Source organism: Neovison vison, chromosome 7 (assembly GCF_020171115.1).
Source record: "Neovison vison isolate M4711 chromosome 7, ASM_NN_V1, whole genome shotgun sequence".
NCBI classification, from domain to species: Eukaryota; Metazoa; Chordata; class Mammalia; order Carnivora; family Mustelidae; genus Neogale; species Neogale vison.
In genome coordinates, this window is record NC_058097.1 from 179,358,401 (window position 1) to 179,380,143 (window position 21,743).

General features: G+C 41.9%; 1 protein-coding gene across 1 annotated transcript in view; it reads left to right on the plus strand.

Moving 5' to 3' along the window:
• Positions 1–14,592: 14,592 nt before the first annotated feature.
• CAT (catalase) overlaps positions 14,593–21,743 on the plus strand; it is a 41,233-nt gene continuing 34,082 nt past the window's right edge. The window contains exon 1 of the mRNA XM_044259058.1: positions 14,593–14,784. Within this exon, the coding sequence (XP_044114993.1) occupies positions 14,719–14,784 (66 nt within the window). The 5' untranslated portion in view covers positions 14,593–14,718. The remainder of the gene's footprint in view (positions 14,785–21,743) is intronic.

Here is a 21,743-nt window from a genome sequence, read left to right on the forward strand (position 1 = left end):
CTGTTAGAACAGACTTCTGGGTTTTCTATCCCCCCCTTTTTTGCTGCTGTTTGATAAAGATACACTTTTAGATATTTTATGGACTTTTATGGACTACTCTATAAACTTTTTTGGGAATTGGAGTTATGGCAGATTTTTAAGAGGTGCCAACAATACAATGAAATGGAGATAGCCCCTAAGAAAAATACTTTCTTAACAGTTTCTCCTTGGGAAATTTGTTTAGTCCTTACTCCAGCTGAAGAACACCTAGAGTGAGCATCTCTGTAACCATTAAAAATGATCATGTAGATTATTATTTATTGACAAGGAAAGATGTTCATGACATATTAATGAAAAGAAATATAGCAAGCACAATATTTATATATAACCTATATATAATTTCATTTTTATTTAAAGCCTTCTATATCTAAGTGCATATATAAGCATAGATAGAATAGAAGGACATATACAATATTAATGTATCTGATAAAAATATTAATAGTGCTTATCTTTAGAGTGGTGGGATTTGGGATTATATTTTTGGTTAAGTTTATATGATTTTTTCTGTTTTCTAAAGCACTTGAAATGAGACTCTGTGGCTTTTATAAAAACTGGCCAATTAATTCCCATTTTGATTTAAAAAAAAGGTTTTGGTGAGATTAAGAAATTTCTCTTCAAAAGATTTCAGGTTTTTTTTTTTTTTTAATCTGCAAATATACCTATCTGGAAGTATCCCTACTCTGTACCATTTAGCATAACATATTAGCATCTTAAAGTGAAAAAAAAAAAGAGTGAGAAATCCACATGGTATCTCACTGTACACATACAAAAAATGACAGTAAGTTATTGGTACAGGCCACATCACTCTGGTTGTGAGGGTAGGTCCTTCCCAAAGATAAGGGCACTGGGGGGAGAGCAGGATGGAGAGAGATGGACTGTACAGAGGAAGGGCAGCTTCCTAGGGTTGCAGAGTTCCATCTAGGGAAATGGAGGTGTGTGAACTTCTCCAGCAGACCCAGCAAAGTGCCCTCAGGGTGGAGGAAAAAGCCCCCCCCCCAGTAGTTTTTCTTAGGGCAGAAGTATGCTCCTGATTCCACTGTTCCCACCTTGAATTCTCAGACACAAGTCAGCAGCCTTGGCAGTCATGACCACTGGTAGTGTGGGATGCCAATTGAGTCTGCTTTGCCTGGGACTTTCCTGTTTGAGCAGTGAGAGTCCTACATCCCTGGAAACCCCTTGGTCCCAGACAAAACGGGGATGTTGGTCTCCCTGTATAGTGGGAACACCAGCAGGGGTCAGGAGATGTACTTGGCAGAGCCGCAAAAGGTTTTTAGAGGTTATGACAATCAGAAAAGAGAAGGTGGCAGTTGCCATAGTGACTGTGAAGGGGTCTGTTAGAAGTGATGCCAAGATATGGTGGTGCCGTTGGCAGCGGCAGTGATCTGAGCTGCAAAAGAAGAGCTGTACAGACAGCTCCAGAAGGAAATTGTTGTTACAACAACAATTTGTTGTTGTAATGAGGAAATCATTACAACATGATTTGTTGGGATGGAGGTGGAGGACCAGGTGTGGTGGCGAGGACCCAAGAACTACATTGACAAAGATCACACTTACCTTACCATTCTTATCTCTCCGAAGTTCTTCAGTTGCCCTGCCTCAACACTTGGGACTTGGAAACATGAGCGGGTTCTTCCCAGACTTCATCTAGTTTTGGGGCCTAGAGTCACCTTTTGCTCATTTACACATCATCACTTATCTTTCTTGTTCACGTTCTGTTAAAAAAAAAAAAAAAGTCAAGTATTTCTTGATTCACCAGGCATTGGAACATATATTACAGAAGAAATTCACTGAGTGGTTTTGCCAAGGGAAAAAGTCAGGAGTTGTTACCTGCTCCAAATCAAGGATTGAAAACTAGCTCATGGATAGGAAAGAGTAAGTCCACAGACCTATATGCTGGTTGAACAGGAACTGTGGTTCATGGGTCAAGAAATACTTTGCAGTCCGATGCCCTGAGGTCAAGTTTACAGTCCTAACCAGTTGTAGCTGCTGAGAACCAGTTATGACGAAACATACAATGTTCCTCTCTGCTCTCCTAGGCAAGTGGTGCTTTAAATAGGACGTCTTCTAAGTGAAAACGTCTCTTGGAGCCAGACTTTGCTTCCTCCACCTCTCCATTTTAATTCCTGCTTCAGCCACCGTTCCCAGGACCTTGCTGGAACAAATTTTTATCTTTATATTCCCACCATTCCCAGGACCTTGCTGGAACAAATTTTTATCTTTTTATTCTGGACAAATAGTACTTTCCAAGTTGAGTCTTGATTGCTGTTTATTGTTCCCAAATTTCCTTTCTTCCCTCCTCCCTCCCTTCCCTCCTTCCTTCCTTCCTGTCTTTCCCCGCACCCTCCTTCCTTCTGTCCTTCCTTTTTTTCTCTGATGAGGACAGCCTATTTAATCTCCATCAACTCACCCTTATCTCTTTAGTTCCTCCTAAGCTTCCTTTGCAGCGAGCTTCCCATAGCTACACTTGTTGTCCACCTGTGTGGCTTGGAATCTCAGGAAGGCACTAGCTTTGACCCCCAGGTCATAACTGCTTTTAGATCCACAAGAGTGTTAAATAATGACACATCTGCATTGAATTATGATTCAGCCTTCCTGGCCCCACAACCACAAATCTGTAATGCCCTGGAGGGAAGGAGAGTCTGCTACAAATATTGGCTGCAATGACAATGTTTTGATCTGCTTTTCATTTCCTAGATGTAGTCATAAACCCATGTAGAGGGTGGCTAAAATGGTTGGAAGTGGAGTTTTTGGAGGATCTGACATGGTTTATTTTTTTAATTTTAATTTTTTAAAGATTTTATTTATTTATTTGACAGAGAAAGAGACAGCAAGAGAGGGAACACGCGCAGGAGGAGTGGGAGGGGGAGAAGCAGGCTTCCCGCTGAACAAGGAGCCTGATGCGGGGCTCCATCCCAGGGCTCTGGGATCATGACCTGAGCCAAAGGAAGACACTTAACAACTGACCCACCCTCGCGCCCCTGACATGGTTTAGACGGGGCTCTTCAGGGCTGCATACACAATACTTTTTTTTTTAAATTTGATCTTATTTTTTCAGTGTTCCGAGATTCATTGTTTATGCACCACACCCAGCAATCCATGCAATACGTGCCTTCCTTAATACCCACCACCAGGGTCACCCAACCCCTACGCTTAACTCTCCTCCAAAACCCTCAGTTTGTTTCTCAGAGTCCACAGTCTCTCATCGTTCATCTTCCCCTCTGATTTCCCCCAACTCACTTCTCTTCTCCATCTCCCAATGTCCTCTGTGTTGTTTCTTAAGCTCCACAAGTAAGTGAAACCATGTGATAATTGACTCTCTCTGCTTGACTTTTTCCATTCAACATAATCTCTCCCAGTCCCATCCATGTTAATACAAAAGTTCGGTATTCATCCTTTCTAATGGAGGCATAAAACTCCATTGTATATATGGACCATATCTTTATCCATTCGCCTGTTGAAGGGCATCTTGGTCCTTTCCACAGTTTGGCTATTGTGGACACTGCTGCTATGAACATTGGGGTACATATGACCCTTCATTTCACCACATCTGTATCTCTGGGGTAAATACCCAGTAGTGCTATTGCAGGGTCATCAGGTAGCTCTATTTTTAATTTTTTGAGGAATTTCCACACTGTTTTCCAAAGTGGCTGCACCAACTTGCATTCCCACCAACAGTGTAAGAGGCTTCCCCTTTCTCCACATCCTCTCCAACGTTTTTTGCTTCCTGTCTTATTAATCTTGGCCATTATAACTGGTGTAAGGCGGTATCTCAATGTGGTTTTGATTTGAATTAGCCTGATGGCTAATGATGATGAACATTTTTTCATGTGTCTGTTAGCCATTCGTATGTCTTCTTTGGAGAAGTGTCTGTTCATGTCTTCTGTCCATTTTTTGGCATAATTATCTGTTTCACACAATACTTTTTGTTATTCAGTTTCTTTCTTTACAGATATGCTCCCCATCCCCACCCCCACCCCTACCTTTCTTTTATACACTGGTACAGAACAACTAGAACTTTGACTTTGATTTCACAATTTATGTGGCTAATTTCTATCTTTCTTTCTTTTTTTTTTAAGATTATTTATTTATTTATTTGACAGAGAAAGATCACAAGTAGGCAGAGAGGCAGGCAGAGAGAGAGGGGGAAGCAGGCTCTCCGCTGAGCAGAGAGCCCGATGCAGGGCTCGATCCCAGGACCCTGCCGAAGGTCCTGGGTTAAAGCCGAAGGCAGAGGCTTTAACCCACTGAGCCACCCAGGTGTCCCTATGTCCCTATGTGGCTAATTCCATAAACTATTGTGTTCCATGTCATAGAGCATTTCTGAGAGTTCCAAATAATTTTTTTTTTTACATTTCAGGGCATAGGGCTTTGTGTGGGTATGTTTGGAAAATAACATGGCAGAATACGATATAAAGAGGGCATATCCTTTTCCTGGTACAGGCCATATACCTCCTATGTCCCCAGCCCAAAGCCCTGCTTCTGTCCATAGTTTATGTTAAATTGCCTGTCTATGCAGCCTGTGATTAGCTACTGTTAGATCCTTCTTTCATCTGTGAGGTTCCCTGTGGGGTTCACTGTGCTGTGAAGAGGAGTCTTGGTGACTGACATTTTGGCACCCTTTGCTTATTGTGGACGTCAGCTGACTGAACCCCTTTCCAATATCATGATACTTTGTTCTGCTCAAGATTTACTTTATGATTGATTTTTACTATAGACACTTGGATATCAGAAGTGAGACTGTTTAAGGAGTGCATGTTGCTAGAAGTAGGGTGAATCTCCCACACAATTAACTTCACACAGGACTTGTATTGCCAGGGTTCCTGTTAACAGAACAATATACAGAATAATCTCTAAACTTCAAGTGTGATCAATAGCAATATAGGTCATGTTCCAAACACCAACAAAGGTGACCATAAAATCAGGGCCTGTTTTGAAGATAATAACTGATATTCACTAAAATAATCAACTAAGTACACAATAATGAGAAGTCAAAAACAAATGTTCACTGGCAAGTAATTCCTTACCTCAGGATAATCACGTAAGCTTAGCTCACAGTACTAAACGTTGGATGATCTCAGGGTTTTATAAGTACTAATATATTATATTTTATGATATATATACACATTGAGAAAATCGTATGACCATTTCTCTGTGTAGCTTGATTGTCTGTGTTTATATTTTCTTACTTTTTAACTTATGTCTTTGTGTCTTAAATTTTTCCTACAAAAAAATCACTAGGTCCAAGAAAAAACTGTGACCTAGGTAAAGTTTGAATTCAGTGGCTTCTGCTTCCTCCTCATTTTCCTTTTTTTTTTTTGTTCTTGATATGTCTTCACCCCCACATAAGGCCTAAACTGGGCCCCATTTTGGGCCTTGGTCAGCTACTACATTACTTATAATTAAAGTATTACCTGAGTAAATATTTATATATGACCTCTCTGAGGAATGTATTTACATTTCTTTGGTAAATATTTACTTTGATATATTAAAATTGCAGAAAGTTACAAAAATACTACAAATAACCCCAGTTTACCCTTTACCCAGAGTCAATAATTGTGTACATTTTCCTCTATTTGTTTTATCATTTGCTTGCTTCCTTTATTTGTATGTATGTATGCATGTATTTTTTCCTGAGCCATCTGATAGTGATTTGCAGACATCATGCCTCTTTACCACTAAGGGCTTCAATATGTTATTTTCCAAGAATAAAACATCCTCTTCCGTAACCACAGTGCAATGATCAAAACCGGGAAATTTAACACTGATACAATGTTATCATTCATACTAAATTTATAGTTTATATTAGGTCTCATAAATTATCCCAATAATTTTCTTTAAACCTTTCCACTCATTCCAGATGCAATCCAAGAACACACTTCCTACTTAATTGGCATAAATAAGTCTCTTTAGTCTTCTTTAAATTGGGATAGCCTTAGAGTCTTTCTCTTTCATTTTCTTGATATTTTAAAAAAGTCTAGACCAGTGATTTTGTAGAATGTCCTTCAATCTGAGTTTGTTGGATGTTTCCTCATGATTAGATTCAGGTTACGCGTGTTTGGTAGAAGTATCACACAAGTGATGTGTTCCTTTTGGTACAGCATATCAGAAGGCTCAGGATGGGTAGAGCACATTTCTTTTTTAAAAGAGCACTCTTGAACATGAGAAAGCTTTCATGTCCTGAAGGAAAATATATTTAAAAAGGAAATGAGAGGGTATAATGTATTTGAACTATTTCCCATTCTTCCTTTCAAAGATGTTCTCAAATGGAATGTCATTTTCTTGTGGTCTTTCTCAATTATGTGGGCTTCACAAGTGGTTTGATATGTCCTTCCCAAAAAGCCAGGTCTGCAGGTAGGTGAGAGGTGGTATGTTTCTTCAGTTGTGTTCTAAGAATGTGGGACACTCACCCCAGATCTTTCTGTATTCTTACTTGTTTTGTGGCAGGCAGGATCATGTCAGAGTTGAGATATGGCTTCCGGCCTGGTTTAAATCCTGGCCCTGCCACTAACTAGGTATGTGACTTTGGGAGGTTACTTTACCTTTCTGTATCTCAGTGTCCTCATATGTAGAGTGAAGATAATAAGAGTTCATACTTTATGGGGTTGTTGTAAAGATTCCATGGGTTAATATTGGGAGATGCTTTTAGAGTAGAACATAGGACATTGTAGGACTCATATACCTGCCTATTAAATAAATACATAAAACAGGTTTGAGGTGACGGTTGTTGGAACAGGAAGGTTTGGTTTAGGGCAGTGGCTGGTCCTTGTCCATCACCATGTGGACCAGGAGCTAACACTTGCAGTGGCCAGAGGCAGTCTCTTCACTCCACCACACTCTATAGGGGTGGGCTGTGATATAATACCTTAATGCCAAGTTTGCTGTATTTCCTCAACAGCTGTAGCCATCCATGAAAGAACCATGTGTGGCTCAAGAGCAATACTGGGAAATGCGAGACACTAAGGCCCACTGTGTGCTCTATCTCTCTTGATCCTCGCAAGAATCCAACGACATCAGTGAAGCAGTTCCTGCCGGTTGACCACCAATCTCAATCTTCCCTTTCTTCTATTATCACAGAAGGCCTGAGTTTTGCCAAGCACATGGTTGCACAGCTGGTGTCTATATTCCCCAGCTTCCTGAATGGCTAAGCATGGCCATGTGACCAAATTCCAGCCGAGGGACTGTGAGCAGAAATCAAGTGTGCCGTTTCTAGGTGGTGCCTTCAAAAGGAACAGGCATATACTCCTTTTGTTCCTCTGTTCCCTTCTCATTGGTTGGCATACAGCTATGGCTGAAAGAGGGGGACTCAAGAGACAAAAGCTGCACATTGAGGATGGCTGAACTGCCTAACCAGCCATGCCATCTAGGTCTGAGATGTTTTGTGTGAGAGAAATACATTTTTACATGGTTTAAACCATGGTATTTTGAAAAAAATTAAAAAAAACATGGTATTTTGGGGGGTTTCTTTTCATTTAGCAGCCTAGGTTAAACCTAATACAGAAGGTGTGACTACCTCCCTCTCAAAAGTGAGAAATGGAAGCTTAGAAAGATTAAGTGACCCAGTTTGTAAGAAGCCGTAGTGGGATTCAAACCCAAGTGCTCTGATGTTAGAGCTGAGACTTTTAACTATACCATGTTGTTTTGCCCCTTGGAGCCCTACTGGTCTATGATCTGGGCTCATGGGAGAGATAGGGGGAGAAAGACACCAGTCCCAGTCCTCCTGGTCTACATCCCATAGTTACACGCAACGTGTACAATTTACAACTATTATTTTCTTCACAGATACATAATTGTGTCGTCTCAACCATACTGATTGTGTTGATTTATCTATGAGGTTTTTGTCATTTTTTCAAATTGTCAAAGCTTAACCAAGTCTGGTTTCTGCATACAGATTTAAGATCAGAGTCACGCACAAATGCAACACTTCATAGTTTACACCAAGGAGACCATTAAAATACCTCAAGGACAGCAGCCCTGGAAAATAACTCAAGCCAGACATAATAATCCCAGTAGTTTACATGATGGACTTGCACAGCCCTTGCAAGGGAGGGAAAGATGAGGAAGCAGAGTGGATGAACAGCAGGAGCCAAAGCCAGTCTGAGTCAGATACAGTGGCTGGTGTGCTTGGGCAAACTTGAGAAAGGCTGAACCGCAGCTGCAAATGTTTGCTTGCTCTTCTCATACTAGACAAGGTGTCACAACACCATCACTGATGAAGTCAAGCTTTTAAGAAAGAATGGAAGAGATCTCTTTAGATTTCTGTGGCCACAGCGGGGCTAACATAATGCTTATTCTTGGCACTATTCCTAATGCCCGTTCATCCTTCAAGATTCATTTGGCCATTGTTTTCTCAAGGAAGCCTCCCATGATCTCTCAAGTTCAGGTTAGGTGACCTTCTTTGGTACCAACGCAGCAGCTCTATTTCCTTTCTCAGAACACTCTTCGCATAGTGTTATTTCCTGGCAGTTTTTTGAAAAAGACTATTTATTTATTTGACAGAGAGAGAGCGAGAGCGAGCACACAAGTAGGGGGAGCAGGAGAGGGAGAGAGAAGCAGGCTTTCCGTTGAGCAGGGAGCCCGATGCAGGGCTCAATCTCAGAACCCTGGAAAGATGCTTAGAGTCACCCAGGTGCCCCTCCTCATGGTTTTATTGTTTCATGTTGTTTTTTTTTTGCCCATGCCTATCTCCTTTAGTGTTATGTTCTCAAAGTCAAGCACGCAGAGCACAAAGGACACTGCAGACGTTCCCTAGAATAAATACCATGGGGGTGGTGGTAATGGCTGAACAGAATACAAGAGGTGTTGTTCTTTCTCAACAATCTAATAAGATATGCACTGGATAGGCATCTACAATCTAACTACTTACCAATCTTTAAAATTTAATTTCCAGTCCTTACTCTCAGTGTTGATGAGTGTCAACCGGCTCAGTTTTGCAGAACACAATAGACCACATGTCAGGGGACTTCAAATGTTCATATGATTTGAACCAAAGTTACTTCTAGAAACACGTCCTCAGGAAGTAAATACAGAAGAAGGATGTTCACTGTACTATTATTTATACCAGAAAAAAATTAAATGTTTCTAGTAAAGGAATGTGTAAATAAGGGATCAGTGTTTTGATTGCACATTGTGCAACTATGAAAAAACACATACACACACTTTCAGAGAATAATTAATATTTAATGAATATTTAATTCAGGGAGAATTTAATCACATAAGGTTAAGCAAAAAAACGCAGGACATAGGATATGGTTGCTCTGTCATGGTGCTGGAGAGGCTGGCAGGAACGTGGTGGACAGGGAGTTTGGGGATACATGGCAAGGGGATTTCTCATCAGATTCAGGAATGAGAAATTTAAACCACAGTTGTGGTGACCTAACAATTCCAGGAGGAGCGTTCCCGACGGACAGGCTTTGCATTTCAAGAAAAAGGAAGATTCAGCAAAATTACAAGAGGTTGCTATGGAAGAAGGTTCAAAGCTCATAAGAATTCCTGGTCGCAGGAGAGATGCCCTGACAACCTGGAACATCTCTAATTAGCTGAAGAAGGCAGGCTCAGGAAGTGATTTAGAAAAGTTAAGCAGCCTCTATCAGCAGAACAAGGTGTTTGTCCACTGCCGGGTGCACTGACCAGGTTTTGTATGAAGAACAACGCAGGGTTGACCAGCCTCAGCCATGAGAGTGTAGCAAAAGTGTAGACTTCATTACTATTCCAAACAAACAAAAAAAAATCATCAAATGAAAAGGCACAAGGAAAACGTGAACAAGTACAAGGTAAGTGTGCTGCTAAGAAACAAGAATATGAGAGGAGAAAATGAGAGAGACAAAGTTCAAAAGCTCTACAAAATGAAAACAATGCAAGTGTTCAAAAGACTGAGCAAAAAGACTAAAAAGGGCCAAACCCGAATTTACAAATGGCATTGTCTTTAAAAAAAAAAACTATAAAAAAACTGTCAGATGCTTTGTCCTTAATCAAGGATTAAGCTTTCTGCTGTCTATTGAGGTTTTTTATGTATTTAATGTACTGCCCAACAATTAATTAAATTTATCAATATACACTGGGATGCTAAATACCATGTGCTTAGATATTTTTCTTCTTGTAAAGAAAAATCTTCCATATATGATCTATAGAACACGATTTGTTTCTTATTTATTTGCCTCTGAGGAAAGCTGGCTTGAAGAACAGAAAGAGCCTTCTATTTCGATGACAGGTTTAAGCCTGTAATACTTTTGTATCACGTGAAATTCAGGGGAAATGAAATGTTTTGAAAGTTTTAAAAAAGGGCAGCTTGTGGGAAAAGGCAGTGCCACTTTTGTGGTCCTGCAAATTTCCACTGTGGCCTAGGTGGGTGGGTAGGTGGAGGTCTTCACACCAAACATGTCTCCACTCTGCTTCTTGTCCATTTGCCACTTTAGCCACCCCCTCCCCCCAATAACTCAGCTTCTTGTGTCTCAGCCAGTGAGGGGAGGGCCCTTCCCCAGTACTAATGAGCAACATGAGAAGTGCTCTATGCTACAGTCTTTTTGGGCAGAGGGTGGCAGTAATACTTCAACTCTCATCTCCCTGAGGGGCAAGGGGGTGGAGGAGGACCTAGGGTCTTTGGGTGTGGGGGAAGGGCTCCAAGTGCCCGTAGGACCTCCCTGTCTCTGATGGTGTGTCCAGCACTCCATCTGTTGTAAGCTGTTGTTGTTTGGTATGAATGAAATTGTCCTTACCAAACAGATTAAACGGTTGAAAAAAAAAAAAGCACACAAAACGATATATTCTGTATGATCCATTATTAGTCTTTCTCACTCTCTCTCTCTCACACACACATTACATACACGAGAGAAAATATAAGTAAAAAAGATATCTATTTATTACCACCCGTAGATAAGTGTTTATTTTACACATTATATTTCCAAGCCCCCATTAGTAGGCAGTTGTTACTTTTAAAATCAGAAAAAAAAGAAGTTAGCGTAATAATACATTCCAAATTCTTATTTCTGTGTTTCCTTTTGCTCAAACACCCAGATGAATACATGGAACACGTGGCCTGGGGGAGAAAGAGCACATGGATTTTTTTCCCTTAGGATAGTTCCAACTATGGCCACTACCAGACGCCAAAGGACATAGGGGCTATGTCCTCCAAAATAATTGTTCTTATTAAAGCAGGAGTCAGGTATGGTAAAGCAAAGTAGGCAGAGTAGAGGGTGCATGTCACCGCCACATATAAAACCATTGGCGGGGCGCCTGGGTGGCTCAGTGGGTTAAGCTGCTGCCTTCGGCTCAGGTCATGATCTCAGGGTCCTGGGATTGAGTCCCGCATCGGGCTCTCTGCTCAGCAGGGAGCCTGCTTCCTCCTCTCTCTCTCTCTGCCTGCCTCTCTGCCTACTTGTGATCTCTCTCTGTCAAATAAATAAATAAAATCTTTAAAAAAAAAAAAAAAAAAAACCACTGGCACTTTTTGCAGATTCGGCTTCCCCGTCCTATTTGTCCTATTTGCTCAGGCCTAGCCCACAGTGGGCTAGAAACACGCAGCTGTGGTAGAGTTCACCATCCTTCCCTCCCAGGGCACTCTGGATTGCAAAACATCTCTTTTCTTTTACACTCTGTTCCTTCTGCCTCCTCCTCTATCCCCAAGTTACTCCATAAGACCATTGTGAAAAGAATGAAATAAAAATATGTGGAACATTCTCAGCTCCTAAGAGGGAAGCTGGAATCAGAACAGAAATAACAACCTTGGTGTGTGTTACTGTTCATGCTGCCCTGTGTACCTGTCTGTCGGCCAAGAAAACAGAATTTGTCCTCTCCATTCTCTCCTTTCAAGTAAGTGATGAAAGAAAATTGATCAATAAAGGTGCCTAGCTGCATGGTCAGCCTTTTCACTTCAGCGTTTATTGTATGGCCTACTTTGGAAGCTTGGTTTTAGATTTGATGATCTAAGGATTCACAACATTCTGTTTTGTGCCAGGACATTTTTTTTCATTGGGTTCTGAATAATCAGAGAACAGCATTTTCTAAATAACAATTGTATTTAATACCCATGAAAATACTCCTATGTTTATGTTAATAAAATATACAAATCTGGGACCAAATTTGTTTACAGAGCCAATCACTTGGGATTACCTTTAGAAATCACATAGATGTAATGTATTTTTTAACTAGGGCTGATTTTTAGAAGTGTTTTCACTTAAACTGTATTAAGATTATAGTTGTGAGGTCAATGAATATAATACTAGGCGTGTAACCAAAATAAATTCATTGTCATTACTTGAAAGCACATACCTTATTTTAATGTACAAGATATGACATGATCTGAAAGTGTCTTGTTTCTCCATTTCTTTTTTGCTAGAAATTCCTTAGGAATCCAAACCAACACTAAAGGAAACAGAGGGAAAAAAAAAATAAACAGAGCAATGTTCACGTAAAGAACAAAGGTTAACACGTGAGGTCTCTTTTTATTTACTTTGTTGAAATTTGGTCACTGAAGAAAATGATTAATTTATTTTTTCAACATTTATTTACTCAACAAGCCATGAGCTCAGGAGATGGTCAGGGCTAGAATCCTGACTCTCTGTCTTAATAATGGTGTAATCTTGGACAAGTTACTTATTTTAACCTCTCTATGCCTCAGATTCCTCAGTTGTGGGTAGCGAAAGACATCACACAAATCACACAGCGAAGAGCATCTTCACAGTTAAGTGTAATGAAGGAAAAATACAGGGAACTGAAGATTGATTTGGGGGCTGCTTTTTTTTTTTTTTAAGATTTTATTTATTTATTTGAGAGAGAGACAGTGAGAGAGAGCATGAGTAAGGAGAAGGTCAGAGGGAGAAGCAGACTCCCCATGGAGCTGGGAGCCCGATGCGGGACTTTTTCCCAGGACTCCAGGATCATGACCTGAGCTGAAGGCAGTCATCCAACCAACTGAGCCACCCAGGCGTCCCTGGGGGCTGCTTTTCAATGAACTGCAAAAGTTAAACTTTTATGACAGATTCTTGATACCACGCTTTTGTAAAATCATGATCTTCTGAAATTTCCATAGTCACATGCCCACCCATTATTTGTAGCTTTATTGAAAAAAGTCAAACTTAAAAGTTGAGCACTCTTGGGGCGCCTGGGTGGCTCAGTGTGTTAAGCCACTGCCTTCGGCTCGGGTCGTGATCCCAGGGTCCTCGGATCGAGTCCTGCGTCGGGATCTCTGCTCAGCGGGGAGCCTGCTTCCTCCTCTCTCTCTCTCTGCCTGCCTCTCTGCCTACTTGTGATCTCTCTCTGTCAAATAAATAAATAAATTCTTTAAAAAAAAAAAAAAGTTGAGCACTCTTGATCTGAAGATTATGGCAGGTTTATATGTATTAAGGTGTTTAAAGAGAAATCCTAGCACCTGAAGGGGAGAATAATTCAGTCCATTTGATTACAATGACAGACGAGTCAATAACTTACTAAGCATTTAATTTTCCAACACAGCTCTTTAAAAACACAGAGCCAAAGTTCCTGGAATTTTTCCAAATTCGTATTCTTAGGAAGGCGGGATAGCCCAGCGGTTCAGGGCACAGGCTTTGAAAGCAGAAGACTCAGGATCTAGGCTCTGACATTCTGCGAGTATTTAAGCTTTGGGCAAGTTCCTCCACCTCTCTTCAGCCGCGGAGCCTTCATATTCAAAGGGGGGATGACTAGATTTTCATCACGAGGTTGTTGTAAGGATTAAATGACACAGTCTGGCAAAGATCGAGCTGCATCTAGCACATGGTAGACACTCCAAAAAGGGCAGCCTGCTCAGCCAAAAGGGAACCTAAAAGGCTGAATGAACTTCCTTCTTAATGCATTTGAGACTATGACGAGTATTAAGAACCTGCCCGTGTTTCATTTTTCCAGTTTGACTATTACGAGTATTAAGAACCTGTCCGTGTTTCATTTTTCCGGTTTGACTATTAAGAGTATTAAGAACCTGTCAGAGTTTCATTTTTCCGGTTTGACTATTATGGATAGAGTCTGTGTCCAGGAAAACTGACGCGACATTTGAGAGTAAGATAAGTGGTTCAAACTTAACTGCGGAAGCAGCGTTTGCATTTATTCCAAATTCCCATCAGTCCCTCAGTGGCAGACGATTCGAACACTAGGTTAAGTCAAAAATTCGTTTTGCACAGAGGAATTCAAGCCAGGATTTCTGACTGACTAGGAGCTGAGATCGCGTTTCAAGTGCAAAGCCCCACCCTGCAGCGCCTCAACGTTCCCTCCTCAAAACCAGCCGGCCACCCGCCGTCGCGTCGCGGGGCAGCGTGAGGGATGCTGGTAACCCGAGGCGAGAGTCAGAGCCCCAGAGGTAGGGCCCAGCTCTGGGTTCATAAACCCCAGCCTGGCAGGGTCGGAGGGGCCGGGCTTCCCAACCTTTTCACCCACCTTTCTGGCCTCTCTCAGTCCTGAGGTTTCGTCTCCCCCGCAGAGGGGACACAGCGCCTTGTCCATCTCCTCCCGCCCGTATTTGGCTTCCAATCCCATCCTGCTTGGCGCTGGAGCGGCCAATCAGGAGACAGTCTCCCTGCAGGGGCGGGACAAGGGGCGGAGCTGAGGGGCGGAGTGACAGGCGGAGGCCGAAGTCGCCTACTTTATGTCGCGCGGCGGTAGTCGGTGTCGTCCGCTGAGGGTGGAGACGTGAGAGCCGAGGCCACCTGCAACGTTCGGCAAAGCCAGTCACACACGATGGCGGACAACCGGGATCCAGCCAGCGACCAGATGAAGTTCTGGAAGGAGCAGCGGGCCGCGCAGGTACAGCGCGCGTCCCCCGAGCGGGCCAGAAGGTTTGCGCAGGAAGCTGGGCGTAGGCGAGTAACGGCCCAGGCTTTGCCTACGCAGCGGCCGTGCGGGGGGCTGCACCACTGATCGCGGGCCGGGGTGGGCGCCGCTTTTCAGCCCCGGTGGACTGGTCCATTCTCGGGAAAAGGGGGAGAAGGCTCTGGGTTAGGGGGAAAGGCTGCTGCTGGTTTTGTCGTGGGCCGCAGAGCGTGGGTGATTGGCTCCAAGTTTTGCAGTTTTGCCAGCTGGGACAGAGGTCGCAGCTTGAGGGAGGCATGAAGCCTCACGGGGGAAAGAGGCAGAGAGCTACAGCTGCAAGAAAGGAAGTGAGGGAGGAAATGGGAACGGGGCTCCAGCCTTGACCTTGCTCAAGCGCTTACTCCAAGGTTCCATATTTGCGGGGTGCCATGTGGGCAGGGATCCTGTTTTTATCATCTCGGTAGCCCCAACAGCAGTCACAAGTGCTCCGTACGCATGGCAGTCAACGACGAAATAAAGAATTTTTAGGTCCGTAATTCCATTTTCATTTTAAAAACACCATGCCGAGCATTTTGGAGCTAGAAGCGACATCAGGGCTTGGTTAATGCGTTTATTCAAACGTATTCTTGGAGTGCCGGTCTGTGCTAGTCACCGTGCTGAGACGGGGTGTTCAGATGCCAATGAGGCAAGAACTAGAGCGTAGGGGAGCTCAAAGTCTCGTCAGGGAGACAGCACAGATAAACAGGTGATTACCATACAGCATGGTGAGGGCTCTATTATAGGTTATCTGTAAGGGTAAAGGGAGTGACTGGACTTGGCTGGAAAGCTTCCCAAAGCACGTGACATCTGAACAAGAACTTTAAAGATGAGAAAGGAGTTCAGTTCCGTGGTGGTGGGTGAGGCGTTCCTGGCCTGTATCCAGGGGCGCAGAGTCTCAAAGAGCATCTTTGAGCAGGTTGGGTTAGTTGGGAGTGCTTCTGATCTCAGTCTTCTCTTGTCCTATTGGACCAGAGAGTCTTGAGGGACTTGCCCTGTTCCCACGGCAGAGAGAGGGCCAGAGCCATGCTTCTTTTCATCTTAATGCTCTTTCTCAAAATTGAGTTAGTATGCATGAACTGGACTATTAATGCTAAATGTCCTGTGGATCGCTTTACAATTCCCTGCTCTTGAGAAGGTTTTTATACCCCTCTTAGGGCCTAGCACTTCTCTCTCCTTGTTTTGTCCTTTATTATATGCCAGGAGGGTAGTTCAGTTTTTTATGAGTTCCTAAAGTGAACCAGAGAGACTTGGAGTCTTATCAAGGATGGGCAGCCAGTTAGGGGCAGAGTCAGGATTAGAACTTACCTGCTGGGGGCCAGGATTCTTTCTGTATCTAGTGGTTGCTAAATCCTGATTCACAGGATTGTCCATATTGTCCATACTGAGAGCAATATGGACAATGTAGTGAGTGTTTCATAAAGCACAATTTATTCATTTTTAAAGGACCCCTTTAAATTTTGTTCTGAAACTAGCTTGCCTCTATATTTTGAGAATCATTAACTGTTGTTAAATCATTATAGCACTAGTGGCGATTTACCCTACGTGGTTGCCCATGTGTGAAACATCGGGCTTACAAGAACACATCTATAATGGGGGTCTTATAGTTGAAATACTGTTGTCTTCTCTGCCGATGGCATGTCTGTGCGCTGTGTGGACGGTCCTGATTGGCAGTCGCTTTAATGTCTTGTTCTTCACTTTTAGCTGCTCTTGGTGAAAACCGCTTATTTCTTTGAGATGACCTCCTCCTCCGGATCCTCCAAAGGGAATTTTGCACATGTCCCATAGCCTTTCTAATTCTCCAACACTTTTTTGGGAAAATTTCATACATTCAGAAAAGTTGAAGGAATCCTGCAGTGTAAACTTATATATATTCACCACATTTTGTTATGTATCCTTTATTACATGTTTTTTTAATTACATGTTATTGTAACTGTCCATTCCTTTTATATCCCAGAGTAGGTTATAGCCATTAGTAGACTTCACCCCTAAACACTAAACATGCAAAACAGAGTTCAGTATTTGTTTATGTGTTTAAGTTAATATGTACAGTGAAATATACAAATAGTGTACCATTCCATGATTTTTTAAAAAAGATTTTATTTATTTATTTGACAGAGAGAGGGAACACAGCAAAGGGAGTGTGAAAGGGAGAAGCAGACTTCCCGCTGAGCAGGGAGTGGGGATTCCCAGGACCCTAGGCTCATTACCAGAGCCAAAGGCAGATGCTTAATGGCTGAGCCACCCAGGCGCCCCTCAGTGATATTTTGATACATATATACCGGTGAATCCTATTCCCTCCTCAAGGTACAGAGACAATTATTGTACTCTGGAAAGTTCTCTCATGCTGTTTCCCAGTGATTTACTGCAACCTTTGCAGTCTTGCCCCAGGCAGCCTTCCTTTTTGATTTCTTTTTAGCCTTTGGCTTATGTGCTTTGTTGTGTTAACATTTCTTTAATTCAGCAAAAATGTTTTGAGATTAAAACAAGAAAAAAGTGTTTTAAGATTCATTCATAATGATGTTTGTATCAGCAGTTTGTTATTTTTATTGTGGAGTAGTATTCCATTGCATGAATACAGGACCATTTGTATACACTGTTGCTGGGCATGTGGACTATTTCCACTGCTGTTACGAATAAAGCTGCAATGAAAAGTCTTAAACAGGGCGTCTGGGTGGCTCAGTGGGTTAAGCTGTTGCCTTCAGCTCGGGTCATGATCTCAGGGTCCTGGGATCGAGTCCCTCGTCGGGCTCTCTGCTCAGCAGGGAGCCTACTTCCCTCTCTCTCTCTGCCTGCCTCTCTGTCTACTTGTGATCTCTCTCTGTCAAATAAATAAATAAAATCTTAAAAAAAAAGTCTTAGACAGATATTTTTGTGCACATATGCTTTCATTTCTCTTAGGAAATGCCTGCAGTAGAATTATTGGGTCATAGGGTAAGTGAGTATTTTATAAGAAATGCTAAGTCTTTTTCCAAAGCATTTATACCATTTAACACTTCTGTCAGCTGTGTATGAGAGTGCCAGTTGCTCCATAGTCTGTCAACTTTGGTGTTGTCAGTCTTTTAATTTTAGCCATTCTTGTGGGTACAAAGTGGTGTCACTGTGGTTGTAATTTGCCTTATTCTCATGACCAGTGCGAATGAGCATCTTTCCATGTGCTTATTAACCATTGGGTTATGTTCTTCTGACATAGCTGTTCAACTATGTCCTTTAAAAAACTAGATTGTCTTTTTTATTATTGATCCATAGCTCATCTTTGAAGTCATATGTGGGCTAAGGGCTGTAATAATTCTGAAATGTATTACGGCATAAACATAATAGAAATTTATTTCTCTCTTACATGATGGGCCAGAGTGGTTTGGGATGAGTACTCTATGGCCTATAGTTATGGAGGGAGGGTTCCAGGCTTAGCTTTAAAGGTTGCCCTGGACATCACTGCCCATCTGTAGAAGGTTAAGAACATGGAGAAGGGTATGTGGGGGGTTTAGGGACCAGGCTAAAAGCGGTGTAGGTCATTTCTACTCATTTTCCATTGGCTACATTGGCTCCAATGGCCTGTTACATGACCACACCTAATAGAGAGGGCAGCTGGGAAATGTAGTCTACCCCAATCTAGGTAGCCGACTTACTATGTTATCCAAACCATACATTCCATGTGAAAATCTATTTAGTCATTTCTTGTGATGTAGTGATAGGCAGGTATAATCTTTTTTTTTTTAATGTTATGTCATTTTTCTGTGTAAGTGGGCAGCTTTTTATCAACATCCTCCCTCCCAGTCTCTGTTTTTTTCTTTTTCTATTCTTTCTCTCTCTCTCTTTTTCTTTCCTTTTCTTTTTCTTTTTCTTTCTTTCTTTTTTTTTTTTTTTTGTGAGTAGGCTCCACACCCAGCGTAGAGCCCAACAGAGGGCCCGAAATCACGACCCTGAGATCAGGAGTCAGATGCTCAACCAACTGAGCCACCAGGTGCCCTTTCAGTTTGTATTTTTATTTTAAGGTTTTATTCTTGATATGATTATTTTAAATATTTGCTAACGATTGAAAACCCATAGCAATGTTTTGACCATTTCTTGCTGGAAGCCTTGATAACTCCCCAAGAAGAGAAAAAAAAACAATACCACATTAGCAACTGTTGTGACACTTTGACTATTACAGGTACTAATATAAAACAGCCTGGCTTGAAAAACAAACTTTTCCTATTTGGGTGAAGGAGGGGGGTGTGTTCAGTCTGTGTGTGCTCAGAGATACAGTGATATGACCTTTAAGTCTGACATTTATCTTCCTTGTAAAATGTAACTTTTATTTAATTTTTTTCTGGATTAAAACACCTACTAGTTCTGTTTCTGGCATCTTTCTTACTTTCTTGTGTCATTTGCTTCTTCCCCCTTCCCCCACTCAGTGCAACAGCATGGACAGGTAATTCTCTGCGTGCCTGATAGCACTTCTTGTTCTTGCTCAGGGCACTGTTGTTGGTCTAAGGCCATAAACGTTGCAGTTCTGGTAGCAGTTACCATGCTTAAAGGGCCTGTTTAGAAGCTTTCAATATACCCTATTTACTACCAATAGGATTTTTTTTTTTTTTAAGATTTTATTTATTTGACAGAGAGAGACACAGTAAGAAAGGGAACACAAACAGGGAAAGTGGGAGAGGGAGAAGCAGGCTTCTCGCTGAGCGAGGAGCCCGATGCGGGACTCAATCCCAGGACCCTGGGATCATGACCTGAGCTAAAGACAGATGCTTAATGAATGACTGAGCCACTCAGGTACCCCCATTTGTGTTCTTTATTAAGAACACAGTTTGAATATTATAGGAAAATAGTATGGTGACAAATGGTGACTACACTTATTATGATGAACACTGAATATAGAATTGTGAAATCAGTATGTTGTATGAGTATGTTAATTAAAATTTTAAAAAAAGACTTGATTTTTTTTTACCCTTTTTGAAAAGATTTGACATTTTCCATGATATGTTATTTAATTTTTTTTTTTTGAGTGACCATACCCTAGGTGGAGGGAACAGGATAACTTAGACAATGAGTAAAGCAGAATGAAAATCAGTCTTGCTTCTAGAGCTTAGAATGACCTGTTGGCATTGACCTATACAGGGCACCTCGTGGCTTAACCATGATGAAGTTTGCTTACATGACAAAGTGCATCCCAGTGAGAAGTCTCTGCTTGTAGCCCAGGAAGCATCCTTTTTGGTCATGAAGGCAAGCAGAAACTTTTCCCAGTGTTATCACTTCATGTATTTTGATCTTGTGAATCGCCCTGGTGTGATGGGCCCTTAATTAAGGTCGGGTGCCTTCTGATGTTTAGCATGTCTTCAGGTTAATAATAACAATAATAATAAAGCCCATCCAACTACATTTGGAATTTAGTATTAAATGGCCTTGGTAGTTAGGGTTTTCACATTTTCTTGTGATGGTAAGCGCTCTCTGGGCAGGAGCTGGCATTAACCATCTGGTCAGTTGCCTAGTGTGTATTTTGTTGCAGTGCTGAATTTGGCTCTTTGTCGTGACCAAATGGGTGGTCTAGGGAAAGAACTCAGTATGGAGTGGGGTCACAATGAGCACTCACTTGTTAGAGTTACTGATGCAGCCTGCCCTTTCTCTCCCTTTACCTTCTTCCCTGTTTCTTTTATTAGACATTTCTCCTTGATTCTTGATGTAAAAAAAAAAACAAAAAAAAAAACTCCCTGAAAAAACAAAAAAACACCCTGAAACTTTATATTGTGGAAAATTTGAAACCAGAACTGAAGTAGAGAGGATCATATAATGAACCTCATAAGTGCCTTTATCTCCAAAAGATAATAACTCTGTAAGAATACCACTGTGACATCTAGAACCTGAGCCGTAATCGCTTACCTTTCTCAGCCAGTGTGTTCACTTTCCCTGATTGTGCAGAAAAGCATTCACCTACAGACCAAAGTTGACTGTAGAAAGGCCTACTTGCAAGAGTGGCCCCTGGCTGGTGTCTGGAATTTGGATTTCAGGAAGGCTCCCCTACCTGGGCTGCTAAGAGCGACTGACTCCCAGAGCTGTGCAAACAATGTAGTGTTTACTGAGTCCCTGCTTTCCTGCTGGGAGCCAGAGGGCACCTCCACCATCAGCTCCTTATATAAACTTCGTGTGCTGAGTCTCTAACAAGCTTCCCTGCTAGACAACATTTCACAGGTGTTGCCACATCTTGCTGGAGGGTTAAGTGTGTCCTGTGTGACCCCTCCCGCCCCCCCCCCCCCCCCCCCCCCCGATCCCAGGAGAGGACTCTGGAAGCTTGTGCTTGTTTCTTCCAGACTTCACTCCACATGCCTTTCTCCTTGCTGGGGTTTTGCTTTGTATTAAAATGCTATAATAAATTACAGCCTGAGTATGACTCAGTGCTGGGTCCCATGACTCCTCCTAGGGAATCACCTGGAGGTAGTTGGTCTTGGGGACTCTTGGCACGTCTGTCTGTCTCTCCGTCTGCTTTTTAATGCTTTGTTTAAATGCAGTCTGAGTAAGGTTCACATGTTACATCGGTTGATATGTCTTTTAAGCCCTTCTTCTGGTAGCTATAAACACAGTTCTTAGTGGTTTTGTGAAGCAGTGAAGAGTCAGGCTTTACAGTCAGATAGGATTCAAATTGTCACTTGACTCCTGGGCAGGTTGCTTCACCTCCCTCCCCCATGGTTTCTCCATATTAAATTTGGGCTAATAATCCTCCTTACCTTAAAGGATTATTCAGGACTCATTTATGTAATACATGTGTGTAAATTAATATATGTCAATTACCCAGCACATAGAATGCATATAGGACATGTTAGCTCTGTTGTTTTAAGAAATGCTGTAGTATTGTGGTTAAGAGTTTGCATTCTTTTTTTTAAAAAAGATTTTATTTTATTTTTTATTTACTTATATGACAGACAGAGATCACAAAT